This window comes from Corvus hawaiiensis, chromosome 16, assembly GCF_020740725.1.
Source record: "Corvus hawaiiensis isolate bCorHaw1 chromosome 16, bCorHaw1.pri.cur, whole genome shotgun sequence".
Lineage (NCBI taxonomy): Eukaryota > Metazoa > Chordata > Aves > Passeriformes > Corvidae > Corvus > Corvus hawaiiensis.
The window spans coordinates 2,131,257-2,147,827 of NC_063228.1; the positions used below are offsets into that span (position 1 = coordinate 2,131,257).

The 16,571-nt window shown below is 41.1% G+C and overlaps 1 protein-coding gene across 1 annotated transcript; it reads left to right on the forward strand.

The window, feature by feature from the left end:
- The first annotated feature begins 8,167 nt into the window (after positions 1-8,167).
- Positions 8,168-16,282, forward strand: LOC125334049 (small integral membrane protein 10-like protein 2A). The gene is made up of 2 exons (XM_048320483.1): positions 8,168-8,385; positions 9,859-16,282. The coding sequence occupies exons 1-2, from the start codon at positions 8,200-8,202 to the stop codon at positions 9,877-9,879; spliced, it is 207 nt and encodes a 68-aa protein (XP_048176440.1). The 5' UTR covers positions 8,168-8,199; the 3' UTR covers positions 9,880-16,282.
- Positions 16,283-16,571: the final 289 nt, after the last annotated feature.

Below are 16,571 nucleotides of genomic sequence, written 5' to 3' on the forward strand. Positions count from 1 at the left end.
AGCAGGAATGTCAGCGCTGGCACTGCTGGCACAAGCCCGCAGCCCCGTCAGGGGCATGGGGCTCGGCATCGTCCCACAGCAGCCCTGTTGTGTCTAACAAGCCGGAACTTAAGAGCTGCCTTTGACACCACCATGTATCCCGTCTATCACGCCTGGCACGCATCATGCAGCAACCTCATTCCTGGCATCTCTTGAAGCACGTTAATGTGCAGTTGTGTTTACCACACAGACGTACTGGGCACGTGTAACTCGGGTCACCACAACGTTCCCCCTCTGCTGCTGTGGGCAGGTGCCCTTTTTCCACAACCAGGCACCTGCCATGGGACCATCTCTCACTGTGCCACCACTGCAGATCCAGAATATTTCCCTCCATCCATGGATCTTCCCACCACCCTCCCTCCTCCTGATATGCTGTGACATTACTTAACTGGGCTGGCAAGTTTTAAATCAGATCAGTGCACGTCCAGTCTTCTCAAGATAGGCCAGCCCAGGGATTGTCAGGCCTCACACAGCTTTGGGTTTCTTCTTTCCCTCAAGCAAACCAGTTATTTCCAGGAAGTAGTGAAGCAGAAGTCAAGCAGAGCAGGTCCAATGATCCCAAGAGTCTTAATTTCTACAATTAGTTCTTGCCATAGTTCTACTTTTGCCAGAGCATGTCCTGGTTGCACTATTCCCTTTGTTTGCATTGCCATCTGTTCCTCAAGGGAAGTGTGGGGAGAGGGCCCATGCACACACTGCTCCTGCAAAGTGACGATGAATTCACTGGAATCAATAGTGTACCATCAGGGTGGATTTCCAGTGATTTGATCTCCTCTTAATTTCAGAACATTTCTAAATTATTTTGATACCACACAATGCAACTTCATCAGTGGACAGAGCATTCCAAGACAGTTACTCTCTTTCATTTTTCTTTCATTGAGCAGAGATAATTCTCTGATATTTCCCATCAGACAGGAAATCCTAACTATGACTGTGAACCGAAAGGCTGTTTTTGTAACACTTGTATGTCCGTGTTCCCTCACACAGATGGAAGCTGAAATGACTCGTCACTTAAGCTAAATATCTTCAAAGCCAAAACTCAGCTGCTGCCAATGACCTGGCAACCGCTCTGCACCCAGCAGGCGGGAGCTGTGGAAGGGAGGTGTGGGCAGGACCTCCGTGCTCCTGCTGCTCCCGCCTGCTGCAGCAGCCTTTGGGCTGAGATCCTGCACAGAACCAGAGCAGCACTACGAGTGTCTGACTGATGTCACAGTCCTGGGCAGACCCAGGACATGGGAAGAGAACGGCTTCTGATTTTTCTAGCACCTACCTCTTCCTTCACTGGTTCTTTTTCATCCAGTGTGTAACAGAGGGATGATTAGAGCTTTTTCTATGAAAAAGAGGTACAACAGCATTTACAATATCATTACAAAATAGCACACAAAGACAAGGATGAAGGCTGTAACAGACAAAACACATTAGCACAAATTGCTTTTATGATCCTGTCACGAGACAAGCACTATCTTTTTATATATGTTCTTTTCAGTGCTCATCCACCCTATTGTTTTGGGATCAATTGTTTTGCACTGTCAAAAAAATACATAAGTTAAAACACAGAGCACACTTTAAATACATTTTAAATCAACAATTTTATATTGAATTTGGTATATAATTGACAACATTAGAAAATACCTAAAGAAATGCTTACTGTTAGTCATTAAAAACAATATTACAGTTTGGATAGATGATGATAATGGCAACATATTTAGACAATTTTCCCCCATACATTTGTAAATATTTATTTCCTCAAATGTTATAAAAAAGGCCACTTGGAATTATTCAAGATTTTGCATTTGAAATCGTAGCTGATATCTCTCTTACAGTAACTTTCCTTATTTGCCCTGGCAGACAACTGTGTGTATGCTCCTTAAAATACATGATGTGATAATTATTCTATTATGAAACATTACTATATTTCAGCTACATTTTATTTTCTTATTGCATCTTTTTTGGTTTACCTAGTATATAGTGTGTTTGTTTTTAAAGAGAAAAAAATAACTTACATCATGCTACAAATACTCAACACTTTGCAGGTATGGTTTTCCCCTGAGAAGGAGAAGAGAGAGCAACATGGAATATTTTGAAACATTAGTTTAACTAATTAAATAAAAGAAATAATAAATAAATAAATAAATAAATAAATTAAATAAAAGAAACTTATAGAATAGGATGAAACATAGGGCAAAGGAGTGAGAAGTTAATAAAAGACAACTTGATAGAAAAATTCTCAGTTTGATACACACGACTACAGTGCTGAGTTGTGCACAGAATAGTTACAAATGCACCTCACAGAGCAGGGCAGAAGAAAAAAATGAATGGCAGTGACAATAACCAATTATAAATCTTTCCATACCTCTGATAAAATCATGAATCATAAAGTTGAGGCTTAGATCATTCCTAATATTGTTCCACGCTCTATCACCTTGTCTTCTCTCACCATTACAACTGTTGTTGAAAGCCTTTTTCTTAGACATCAAGAAATCATGATATAAGATTGTTTGGGATGCTGTCTGAATGTGTGTATTGTGTGTATTGTGTGTGTGCTGGCACTGAGGGAGGATTATTCTCCTTTGTGGATGGGGAGTGGCAGGGTAATCACGCTGATGCAATACTGGAAAGTTCTACTCACCATGACACAGACTATCAACATTACAGAGACAATAATTATTTGCACTTTTATAGTATCTTTCATCCACAACTATTACTGTGTTCTGTAACATGTCAGCTCATTAATGAAGCCACAGAGAAGCAGAGAAGGCCCAGTATACACTTTGTACAGGGAAACAACCACAACACCTGGCAGTGGTTCATAGGTGCGCTCCCTTACTCCCAGATGACACCTCCTGCTGACACCGGTTCTGTTCAGTTGCCTCCAGGACACAGGGTGTACAATACTGAGGTCAAAAGTAACCTTCTGTCTTTAACAATAACAGAAAAACTGGTTTAGGGTGAAAAGCTGTAATTGGAATTCACAATCACTGGAAACTGGGGCTTGGACTGAAGTGCAAGAGCCAATTTTATGTGAAGCAAAGGTGTGAAGTGTCAGAGGGTGGAATAACGTTTTCAGCATATTGCACTCTCTTTAGATAATTTCTATTAAAATCAGAAGCAAAAACCCCCCAAACCTCACACAAAACAGCTGAAGAGAGACTTACCTTCCTGGAGAAAACGGGGTTTCCAGATGCTTTTTCATCTTAAAATAGCTGAAATAACTGTCTTTAAAAATTGTAATTAAGGCTTGATCCTAATTTGAGTTGGTGGCAAAAGTCAGGTATTTAATGATGTAGTATTAGGTACATAGTAATTAGGAGGAAGAAATCTTAACGTCAGACAGCAGTGGGCATCCAGAATTCTTTCCTGGACTCTAATTCCACCTGTGGTGTTATCCATCTTTCTGGCCTGTCACTCTCTGAGCCCCTCTGCCCTCCTCCTTTTAAATCCAGACAGTAGTACTTACTCCAGCTGTTAGGACAGTAGCTACCACTTAAAGCTTCTCACCTAACAGTTTCCTGAGATTCCAGGATTTTTGCTTAATGATGTTTGAATTCTTTAGTGGATGTCTCTTTGTCCAGCTAATAGAGCACAGATTTTTAATTGGGGAAAAGTGACACTACTGCTGTGAAGGAAATTCAGAGTGATCTTCACTGAACTTGGGGAGGCACCATGACATAAAATTAATGTTAGAAAATATTCTAATCCACAAGTAATAGCTAGATATTCCAGGCAAACGTTTTTGGCATGATTAGTTTCCTGAGTGTTGAAAAAACCCTGTACTTGCATGTGATATGTACACTGTTCAAATATAGCAGTCAGTCTGCTCTAGAGGAACCAAAGCCAGCAATAAAAAAGGAACCACAACTTTTAAATGTCAGCATTTGCTGCATCAGAGAGAACAGATTAAAGGAGCATGAAACTGTTAGCATGTAAATCTTTACATTAATAATAAAGCATTGTAAAATAAATGCATCCCGTTCATGTGACTCTAGCATTGATGATTTCTCTGGTGTATGTATAGAACAGAAACAAGTCCTGTATTTTCTTTAGGTAGCTTCTGATAAATATCTCTTCTGTCAAGAATTTCAGTTATAAAAACCACATAAGGCTTTGCATTCACTGATGTCTACCCTCAGGTTTAGCAAGCAGTAACAGACAGTGCTTCAACTGTTGTTGAAGGCCGTGGGACTACACACAGTAATCCCTGTATATGGCTGTGAGCTTTCTGGAATAGTGGCATCATTATATACTTATAAACAAGGACCTGAGACTTCTCTGTGTCTCTTCAGTCTTTTATTGCTGGAACTCCCTCAGCAGAAATATGGGAATAAGCCTTTTATAGGCATCACATCATGCCCTGAGGTGAGGCATTGCTGAAACTCACAGACACGTAAGCTGCAAGTGCCCCTCAACTTCGACCTATCTTGATATCAAGCATTGCACAGAAATGAGCCTTAAAATACCAAGAAAAAGGTTAAAGGTTTATCATGACATAAGCCCATTTGGTATTACTAGTTTTGCTGCCTTCCATTGCCCAGTCATTTTTTACATGAATAAAACTGAAAGCTACAAGCTGTGATGTGGCCCCTGATTTGCTTAGAAAGATTCAGTGTTTGTTTTGCTCCAGACTTGCAGACAAGCTTATGGACTTCAGCAGAGCTAGGACCTAAAAAAGGACCAAACCTTCTGTGGTCGGTATGTCTGAGAACAGATGGAATGGTAAGAAGCCGACTTCCCCCTGTAATGCTGCACAGCTGTGACTCACATCCCAACTGAACAGCTTTTCTTGGAATGGAAAGCAAGACAAGAAACAGACAGCTTCAAATAACACATTAGATCAAAGCCAGAAATTAAAATCAGGGGTCCATCATATAGGACGATCAACATTTGAAACAGAAATAAGAAAATTCTCAAAAAGTGATGATATATTCTGGAATCTATTACTCAGTGGGACCATTTGTGGAAATTCTGAAGAACTTTTAAGAGTAAAAGATATCATAAAGAAATACAAAATAGCTTATTTTAGCATAAATCGAATATACAGATTGTATGAAAACATGAAAACCTACAGTGTTTTTTTCCCCCAGTGATTTTAATACTGATAAGCTGCTAAGTTACAATTTTGGTGAAGAGGAAGACTTGTCAAAGTAAGATATTTGATTTATTCCTCACCCCCTAAATATAAAAATTACAAAATTGTTCTGTTTGCAAAACACTGCAGGCTAACTGTGACATACATCAACCACCTGCTTGCTGTTTCACCACGAGATGCAGCTGGGTATTCTGCTTACTGCTGGCCGCTGGGTATTTTGAGTTAATGTTAGATCCCTTTATTAAACTCATTAAAAATACCCGTGTTATGCCTTTTTAATGTTGCTGTGTTTCTGTGTGCAACACTGTGCTATAACCCAGCAGCTTGTGCAGGAGTTGTCCCTGTTGTCAGCAGCCTCCTGCATGACTGTAACGTGCACACGTTGTGTTGTGAGAACCCACAGTGTGTTGTGGTGGTCATTTCCTGAAAGGTTTTAGAGAGGGAGGGCTCTCAGCTCGATGTCATCACAAACCAGGCTTGAACTGAGTGCTTTTGTCACCAGGGTCAATAAACTCTCTGAGGGGTGCCTGGGATTCTGGAGTGTCCTGGCAGGTCACTGCTGGGGAAGGCATGGTGGCAGCAGACAGGCTACCACAGCTGATGACGAGTTTCTTTTCAGTCCTAAAAAGCCCACTCACAAGAAGAGATTTGTAGGAACGATCTGGCTTTCTTTTTCTTCTTTTTTTTTTAACTGAACTTCCATTCTATTCAGTCTAAAATATTTGACTTTTCCCCTTTTCCAAGCGTCTGTTTGGACTCGGTCTTTTGCAATCAGTTAATGTAATTTTTGCCTACATAGCAGTGGATATAAAAGGTGCCAGAAAGAAAGAACTGTAAGAACAAATAACCCTAAACTTTGTCTCATTTACACACTCAGTTCACAGTTTATCTGTGTCATTATTAGTTCTTGGAGAGAGGCCTGGAGACCTGATCTCAAGGACAAGGATTATTCTGTGTCATGCTGCAGAGCCAAGAAAAGGAATTTTTTCATAAACCTATGAGGAACTACTAAATATTATGGATATACACTGAGAAAGCTTAAGAGGACACTCTGAAAATGTAACAACTCAGTAATGTTGACTCACAATGTTTTCTCTTTGAATAGAGGAATATTTGAATACGCAAGAAGAAATTTTAGGTAAAATGAAATAAATCATGAACGGTTTACAAAAGATAAAGATGTTCTCTGATGCAACAGAAAAACACAAGTCAGGGTTGAGAATCAAAAAAGAGATAATGGCATTAAAGTGATGGAAAATGATCTCTACAGGCATCAGCTGCAAACTGCATGTCAATAGTTTTGGACTTCTGCATACTAAAGTAATCAGTGTTTTAGCTAAATTGAAAATGATTTTACCACCATGAGAGAGCTGAAATCAAAAGAAGAAGTGGGGGATGCCTTTGAGGTTTAGTTTCACTATCAAAATAATTAGCTAATTTCCAAATCTCAATGTGACAAAATCTGGTATATCTCTTCAACTGGTATCCAACTGCATTATCTGCTAATTTCTTTGTTGGAAAGCTAGAGTGTTTTATCAATCTCACTATTTAATGAAAAAACACTGATGCTAACTTGTCATTATGACCTAATTTAGCAATTATATTGCCTATTTTAGTGTAGAAAGTAATTTAAATCGAAATTTTAAAATTGATACTGTGTCGCATCTGTTTCAACATGCAACATGAGCCAGAACTAATGAGACTCTGGCAGACATCTAGTTAATCAGCTTCCTGATTTAACCTTTGTGTATCCTACCTTGTTTTCCAGTTAATAATGGAAAGCTGCTAAATGTCCTGTTCTGGAATTATTCTTTCTCTATGCATCAGCTTGATTCTGTGGCAATAAAACAGTATTTTATAAGGCATTTAGATCAATGTATTGATTTTTCTGTTTCATTTCAGTTACTGAAAGTTGATTGAATGGAAACTATAAAGAACAGTTCTAGGGAAAAAAAATGGGGCCATGTCCAAATATTATATTGGTCCACTGTTCATCTTTTGGGATATTTTCGCCTACTTGAAAAGTGTCATGATGGTAATTTATCTCAAAGACCTTCCTAGGAAATGCTCGCAAAATGTTTTTAAAATCTTGTGTGTAACCTGCGCCTGAACAGTGTATTTTTAATTCACTATGTAACTCAAGTATTAGCTGGAAAGGCATAGCAAGTATTTCCTTGTGACAGTAGCTGGCTCACTGAATTCATCACCTGACTGTGTAAACAACGAAATTACAAAAAAGCACACCCAAACCCAGAAACCATTACTGACATTTCCCACTGGCTGAGAGTTGCTTTAGACGTTAGGAGAAAATTCCCCCATGTGAGGGTGGGCCCTGGCACAGGTTGCCCAGAGAAGCCGTGGCTGCCCCATCCTTGGTAGTGTCCAAGGCCAAGTTGGACGGGGCTTGGAGCAAGCTGGGATAGTGGAAGGTGTCCCTGCCCACGGCAGGGGGTGCAACTGGATGGGCTGTAAGGTCCTTCCAACCCAAACCATTCTATGATTCTATGACATCCGTGGCCCACGCAGCTGTCACTGAGCAGGCCAGAGCGCACACCTCGGTCACGCCCTCAGAAAATGGGGAGGCTAAAGTTGGGTATCAGTAGAAGGCTCTTCCCCAGGAGGGTGGCTGGGCTGGAACAGACTCCCAGGGAAGTGGTCGCAGCACCAAACCTGACAAGAGTTCAAGAAGTGTCCGGACAACGCTCTCAGGCACATCGCGGGATTCTCGAGGAGTGTCCTGTGCTGGTCTAGGACTAGGAATCGACGATCCCTGCGGTAATTCGGTGAGCTCTCCATGCGCTCCCAGCTCTCCGCCCCGCTCCGCGGCGAGGGGCGGGGCGGCGGCTCGTGAGGGCGGCTCGCGAGGGCGGGGCCGCTCCCGCGGCCACCGCGCCCCGCCCCCTGCGCGTGCGCAGCGAGCAGAGCCGCGCGCTGCCGCAGCCCGGCGCGGCCCGGCGCACGCGCGGTGGTGACGCCCGGCCGCGCGCCCCGCCCGGCGGGCACGCGCAGCGCGAGGAGGAGGCGGCGGCGGCGGCGCCCGGGCGCGGCGCGGCCGCGGGAGCGGGGGCGGGTTTATGGCGGCGGCTCTGTCCGCGCTCGCTGCCAGGCTCTCCCAGTCGGCCGCGGCCAGGTCCTACGGCGTGTTCTGCAAGGGGCTTACCAGGACCCTTCTCATCTTCTTCGACCTGGCCTGGAAGCTCCGCATCAACTTCCCCTACCTCTACATCGTCGCCTCCATGATGCTCAACGTGCGGCTGCAGGTGGGCGGGGGCGGCGGGGCCGGGGCGGGCTCGCGTCCCGGTGTCAGCGGCCGGGCCCGGGGCTGGTTCGCGGCCGCTGCCCCGAATAACGGCGGAGCTCGGCCGGACGAGTGCTCGTCCCCGCGCCGGGGCGGGGGCTGTGCCCTGCCCTGTGTCACCCCGGGCGATGTCTCCTGGGTTGTGCTGCAGCCCCGGAGCCTTGCCCTCGTCGGTGGCCAGCTGTGAGTGCCCCGCTGTGCTCCTCGCTCTGCGTGTTAGCAGCAAACGTGTCGCCTTCCTGTTCCTAAGACATAGCTGACTTAAATACTGGGAATAAACTGTGAATATGTGCACTTTGATAGCGCGCTCCTGACACCAAGGAGCGAAGAAAACAATTTCCTTCATCTATTTTTTTTTTTTTTTTTTAATCAAGAACAGTTGCGGCAGAGAAAACGCAGCCAGTTTTAAATACCAATGTTACTGCATGAAAAAGATGGTTCAGATTTAATTTGTATCTCCAGTTTTGAACCTGTTTCTACAAAACATGGAACTCTCTAACGCAGCTTTGACCTGTTGTAGGGTAGAAGTTTCATTGTTTTTGTGATGAAATGAAAGATTTACTTTTAACTTAACTGGCAACAGAAGCAGGCTATGCACTGTCACTACAAACATCTCTTCTAGCCAAGGATTGGCACTCTTCGTAAACATAGCTGTAATGAAAGTTTTGACATCTGGCCGGTGGCCAAGTATTGAAAGACAAGTCTGGTTGGAGTTTGTTACTTGTAAAAGATAATTTGAAATGGGAAGAGGTCAAAGTATGGCATATCCTATTTTTGTTTTGGGAATTTGCCCTACAGTTCTGAAGCTTGAAAAGAAGCCACATGGCCAGGAGTGGTACACGTAGCTTAGTAACCCTGGTAGCTGAAAAAGCCTTGTCTTTGCTGGTAATCAGTGTTGGCACAGTCCTTTGACTGTGCTACAGCTGATACCTGCTAACTGTGCTGGGGCAGCCAGTCTGACCAGTTCCCTCCCCTCCAGGAAGCTGTTCTTGGTACATTGTTGATTTCCAGTGTTGTGTGTCTGATTTCAGCTTGCACTTCTGTTTACAGGAGGATGACTTTAATATTAACCTTTCATGCTGAGCCTCTAATCAGTCCCAGCCTGTGTTTCTATTGGTTAAGGGAAATGCTGCTGTTACACAGCGAATCTCTCTGGCTGCTCGTTTGCTGACTCACTTTCATGCCTGTCACCAAAAGAGAGCTTGTAGGAGATTAAACTGAAACTACAGAAGGCGGCTGGTGTTTGAGTATACTTCCTAGCCCTCTGGATGTGCTCAAGCAGCCTGTAGGGAGATTTGTCTGTTGGGACAACTGTTACTTTCTGTAGCTGGGTTATTCTTTCTGTGAAAGATTTTGAATTATTTTTGGTTCTTTATAGTGGGAACTAGGAAACTGGGGTATCAGTGTAATAATTTCCTGCATTCTTTATCTTTAGGTCCATATTGAGATCCATTAACTTGTGATTTGGTGTGCTGCTTGCACTGTATGCTGCAACTAGTCAGTCACACTCTTCTTCAAATCCAGCCTGTTGTGAAGCAGCAAAGCTGTGCTCGTGTGCTCTAGGACTATGAAGAAAGAAGATTTTACCCAGAAACGAGTACGTGACGATGGCCCAGATCATCACAAGCCAGCAGCTCATCTGACACATGTGCATTCCACGTTGGACAGTTCTCAAAATCATCGTAGCAGTTTACAAGAATTATATAACATCGGGAATTGTTCTCTCTTTAATAATATACCTCTGCCTTCTGGTGGCAAGGAAATGCCTCTGAGCTTCAGTGAATCAGCAGGGACGAACTCAAGTGCAGCTGCTCCTTGGAAGGATTCATTTCATCTGCATTTTTCTTCTGGGAAAGACAGTCTCGATAGGGTTTCTCACTGCATCGATGGTATCTCAGTAACAGGCTGGCTGGAAGAAGCTTGTAGCATTTCTGGAGACTTCAGCTCACGCTGCCCAGGAGACAACTTTGTATGTTTTGCACAATTCTGGCTGGGAAATTTGCAGTATAATAAAAACCTGTGGTTTCTGGAATTAGAAATGAGCAGTGGCAAAGAGAATGAATTGCAGTTTGCATTTTTTAAAGCATTGGAGCTTGGTGGACTTCTTGATCCCTGTTCTAAGAACAACTATGCTGTGGGACTCATAAACAACCAGAAACCATGTTTTTCTCTTTGTTACTTAAACCTTGTATCTTCAGAGCAAACACTTGGATACGAGCAAATGCTTTTGAATATACAATATGTGACTAATACTTTTCACATCATACAGCTAGTGATCTCTGTGCTAGCTTTTGCACTAGCAGGTCTCTGGTGTGCAGTAGTGAAGGTAAAAAAATACAGAGATTTTAGTAACTACTTTTTTTAATATTAGCAGAAAATAAGAGACAAGGTTACAGTTCAGGTTTTAGTGAAAAGTAGATAGGTAAAGTAAAAATTATAGTTGTGTAATTGCTGGTTAAACTAGCTGTTAGAACAATAGGGACTTTTTTTTTTGTAAGGAATAGCTGCATCTGAGTAAAGAACTTCATAATCTTCAGACTCTTTGGGACTTCTGCAGGTCTGCTGTTAAACTAAACTAGAACCCAATTTGATTAGCACAGATCCTTTGTTTTCTTTAGAGTTTGTATTGGTGGAGTGTTCTGGCTAGTACTATTTATAACCATTTCCAATGAAACTTGTTTCTTGTAGAATTGAATTCCTGCTCTGAATCCAACAGCAACTAATATATCAGTCCTTAAAACACTTGGAACTGGAAAGCTGTTGGGAGGGTGGTCTTCAGTGCAGCATAATTCTCAGCAGTGTTCACTGCTCTGTTTTAACAATATCTTGTGAGCTTTATTGTGCTACAATAGACACTGTAAACTTTCTAAAACAATTTTTTTTTCCTTGAAAAAGGGATTGTTATTGCTGAAGTACATTAATAACTTCTGGGCCTATTCACTTTGGCTTTGGGACAGGCTTCTAACAATGAGGTTTGCCAAAGAATGGGGCAAAAGTGCTGGACTCCATAGAGCTGCTGGTGAATAGCATTTTGAGGAACAGGCTTCTGTTGGCACTTCAGTGAAGTAACTCATTGTGCAGTAGGTGAAACTTTGGATTCAATGTCCAAAATTCTCAACAGAGACATTGCTGTAGATGGGCTTAATGTGCTTTAAAGGCTCACGTAAAGAGGGAGGTGTTGGTGTGTGAGTTAGGATGCATTTTCAGCTTCCCCTTTACCCTGACTTAAAAGTGAGGACTCAATGTGGAGTAAAGCCATGCCAGTGATTCACACACTAGGTATCCTTTTTGCCAGCTGGTCTTGCTTCATCTTGGAAAGAGGGAACGTGATGTTGCATTGAGTTTAAACTGAACTTACCTGGAAAGCCAGTAGAATTCCCAGTGTGGTGTTTATTGGGCTGTTAGCACACATGTGTAGAGAAGTCATTGATTACGAAGGTGAGATGCTGGTTATCAGTATTACAGGGAGAAATGCTGGAAACTTTTAATCTTATTTGAGTACTGAAAATAAGATCTATTACTTTTTATGTTAAATGATATGTTGTGTTTTCATTATCCCCATTGGCTGATTGTTTCTTTTGGATGCTAAAAGAGATGAAAGGCCACTTACTTTAATTTAGAAGATAACTTTTTCCCTGGTATTTAAATGATTGTTTAACTTGTAGACTTTTGACCATGCAATTACCTGTTATGAAGTGCGCAAAAGCCCCAAAATAATACTGGATTATGTATTGTAAGTACAGTAAGTATTGACAGCAACAGTTCCCTCTTAGTCAAGCCATTCACTCTCATCTCCACTGCTGGAATTTATCAGTCTTGCAGTGAGTAGTATTAACACGTGGTATTGCAGAGGTTCAGGATTCTTGAAGTGATGTGGATATGAAATCCCAGAACACCAGAAAAAAAGGCTCTTCTCCAAATGTCTGTGGCGTGGAGTTACGGTGTTAAGCTGCTGTCTGCCTGTATCTTGACTCAAAAAACCACTTGGCAGAGCTGAGGGCAGAGGAATGAAGGCAGGGAGGGGAGGGGTTGGAGCCTGTTAAAGCTGGCTTGATTGCTAAAGACGTGAGCAACATTGTGCAACTCCATGTTAACCTCTCTAAGCAGCTCCATAGGTACAGCCATACTCTCCCTGTATGGTGAGCCTTACCTTAAGTTGTGCATGAACACAGTCCTGCACCCAAAAGTTGAGTGCTTGGACTTCTGTACAAAGGATCAATTGGCACAGCTGTACCTGCAGTTGTTACTTGAGACCCTGTTTGTGCAGCTGACTGGTTTGGCCTGGAACATTCTCTGCTGTATGTCATTTGGACACTTCATGTTTTGGGAACCACAGTTACATACAAGAACTTGCAGCTGAGACTGTCAGGTTAATGGGCAAAAGGAGTAGCTAAAGGCATAAAACCATGAATCCAGTTTTTAATGCTCCTATTTTTCATTGTGATTTTAAAGGGGGGGGGGGGGGAATGAAACATGAGAGACACCACCAGTAAACTAGAATTTAAATGTGTGTACAGCAGAGTGCCAAGGGTTTTCTCCTTATTGATGACAAGCCTATGCAGGAGGAGATCCTGGAATGTTGAACTGTGTTACGTATCACAGTCCTGTTTTAAGAAAAGTCTTGTTTGAGTGCGTGGCCTTTCATCACTTATTACAGGATCACTTTAAATACAACACAGCTAAGTGAAATGATGGATGGTTGTTGTGTATTATATGTCTATTGAACATAAGATACAAAGAATAAGTCTTAAGTGAGTGGATTTAATCCATTTTAAGACAGTTTATATACCTTGCCTTGAATTTTATTGCTTAAAACCTAAAGGGTAATTTTAACTTGAACATTCCTTCTGAAATTCAAATAAAGGATAGTTTGGTATGTTAAAATCTCATGTAATATACTGCACTTTAAATCTGGGGAGGCCATGGATTGATTGAAAGCGCTGTTCTTGCAGTAAAAGAACTGTCTGCCCTGACAATGTTTAAATGGCTTTTCCTGTCTGGAGGGAGAATAGGGAACCTGAAGGATGGCATCCATCCTTTGAAACTATAGATAAATCTAACACTATATGGTTTATACCATTGTTTTCTTCCTATAGATGTTTTGATACTAACTCATCTCAAAAGATGGAAGGTATCCTGGCCAAGAACCAGTTTGTGTGGAGTTTCATGGCTTCACTACACCCAATGTGGAAAATTTTCTGAGTTAATGTGCTGTTAGGGCTGAGACTGGCTCAGATGATTATTATAGTACAGAAAAATAACATTCTTAGTAGGGGGTAAGGGACCTTTATACTCAACCAGGAGTTGCCTTTGTATTTCTGTATTTTGTCTCTCATCCTGCTCTAAAAAGAGGTTATTTCTAAGCAAAATGCCAGGGTTCTACTAAACAACTTGTGCTTTCTAAAATTTCATTGATTAGTGTCTAGATCCTTCCTGCACTACATAGCAGAGTTTTATTTCTGCCTTTAGAAAAGAAGAAGATACTCAATATTTAGAGAATTTCCTAGTAGTTACACTCGAGTGAAAATTTACTATATGGTATACTGCTTTGAGAAGAAAATATACTTTTAAATGTGTGTGCACAGAGCTCTGCATGTAGATAAAAAGTGTTTTACTACAGTATGATGTTGGGATGCTTATGCAAATGCTTCTTTACTTTCTGACACTGCAGTGCAAAAAGCAGCAGAGACGGTGGTGTTACTTCTCCGTGTGGTTTTAGCCAGTGCAATCCGAGCAATCGTGTGTTTGCATCATCCTGCACAGGAGACAGTTCTAGCTGTAGACATTTTTTAGCCTTTTGCTTTTTCAGTGTTGAGTTTGGTTTTGTTGCTGTTTGAGGTTTGGTGGTTTGTCTGTTTGTCTGTGGTTTATTTCTCTTTTTCTGAAAGTTATTTTTAGGATTATAAAGACTGCACTTTCTTAAACTTTGCCAAAGTTTGCTTCCTTTCTCCTTCTCTCCACCTTTGCCCTTTATAGGTATACACATTTAATTTTTGGAAGAAACAAGCCTGTATGTACTCTCCTAATATATCATCTTATTGTCAGGTTGCTACTTTTGTTTTTATGGCCTGGTCTTACATATATTCCTGTCCCTATGATTTCTCAGCATAAGCATATGCTGATATTTTGTTCCACCTCAGAAACAGTGTCCTATAATTAATTATGCACAACAAATTGACAGAAACCATGAAGAGATGTAAGAGTCCTAGTCTCTCATTAGGGTGTATGACAGGTAGTATAACCGGCAGAGCAATATGTAGTCAATGGGACATATTTCTGCTTTTTTTCCTCTTCAAAACAGCTGCTTTAATTAAAATCCAATATTTAATTTGCATGTGTGGTACCTCTGTCAGCTGAGAATTGCAGCTAGAATTTGGGGCTTACAAAATACAGTAAGGTCAGAACTTAAATAGTGTAACTTCTCAAAAAATTAAAGAGTACATTCACGTGAATATTTTGAAACCTTTTTTTTTTCCCCTAAGAGTGCACAGAATAAAATGTGTTCTGACACTTTTCTGTGATGCACAGGCAGTAACTGAGGGCAGGGGGAATCCTTTTTAGACTGCAGAGCCTCTAATCTTCATGGAAGAGATGCATTTGATAGAACTTTAAAATAAACCAATGTTGCCTATGAAAATACTGATACTTATTATCAACTCTCATACTTAAATTACAGGGTCATAGATATCAATCTCCTGACAGTGTGAAAATAAAATAATAAATGCAGAAGTGCTAGAATAATGTTATCCTTTACCAGCCTGCACTGGTAAAAGCAAATCCTATTGTACTTCGAAATTAATCCTCTACTGCCTCCAAAAATCTCAATTACCTTAGTCTTTTTGGAATTAGTGATACAGGATTCAGCCTAAGATGGTTATTTCATTGTTAATGATGAAATAAATTTAAAAGCTAAAACATTTTAGAAAATGACCAGAGAGGTTTCCACAAAGTAAATCTGCCTTGAAAAGGTCCATTTTATTTCTGTGATCTCTATGTATTTGTAGTCTGTTTTGCAAATTCCTTCCTTCTTCATGGAAGATCCGTATAAACCTGATAGCAAAAGTGGTCAAAACCAAAATTGCAAAAGTAGCAGTGTTTAATTTTCTGTTTGTAGTCAATTTTAGCTATTATCAAACATTACACCTAAATGTAATTCAAGCTTTTGTTCTTAAAAGTAGGGAAGTCTAATATTCAGTGCCTGATTCATCACTTGAAGTTGAGTGAAACCATTTCTTGAAAATGGGTTCTGCTGCCTGATAGTGACTAATTTTCAATGCTGATACTCAATACTTCCTGTAAACTGTGATGTCATCCCTGCAGAACAATTTTAGTCTATGGCCTTGGTCTTTGGCCCTATTTTTTTTAATTCTTCTTATTTTTTTTATTGCAATGTGGGAGGTGGAGAAGGCTGGCACAAACCTTTTTTTTTTTTTTTTTTTTTTTAGTTCCAGAGAAAGATGTTTACAACTTTGTATGTATTTTTAAAATGTATTGTGACACTTTTAACTTGGGAGAGAAGTTTCCATAGTAGACTTGAAACCTGAATACAGACTTTTGAATATCGGGAGTGCTCCCCAAGCTGCCAGAAGCTCTTGACTGCGATGCTGCTCGCTCACACCACAGGAGGGAGTTACACATCAGTCTTTGGAGTATGTTGAGTTACAGCATTGTTAGTACTTCTTAGTACAGTGCATTTCAGTTTGACTTGTCTTATGGATTGTCACTGCAAATAGGTTAATGTACAAAATCAATACACAGCAGTAATGTATTGTAACTGTTTACAACTGAACTCAGAGTACCAATGGATGGGTTTTGTCAAGCTATTTAAAAACAGAAATAAAAATCTTTTTTAAAAGACACGAGGTGGTTTTGGTACTTCTCACTGCAATTTTTCATTGTATAAATTGTATGGATGTACTTAAGGAGATTGTGTTTCTGACAATATAAAGTCAGACAGTGAGTGCCTTTTTCAGAGGTACACTTTGAGAGATCTGTGTTTACAGAAACAAAGCAAATTTAAAACCTCTGTGAGAATAAAAGGGCTCGGTGCTTATACCTGACCTTGGGGATTTGGTATTTGAACTCAAGGCTAGCTTAATGATGTTAGCCACATTATTCATTCATAAGCATTCTTTTTGCACACTTTTT

Excerpts from the sequence above, each read along its gene's own strand:
- LOC125334049 (XM_048320483.1), top strand. The coding sequence starts at position 8,200 with ATGGCGGCGGCTCTGTCCGCGCTCGCTGCCAGGCTCTCCCAGTCGGCC. Across the intron at positions 8,386-9,858 it reads TGCTCAACGTGCGGCTGCAG|GTCCATATTGAGATCCATTA; the intron begins GTGGGCGGGGGC and ends CTTTATCTTTAG.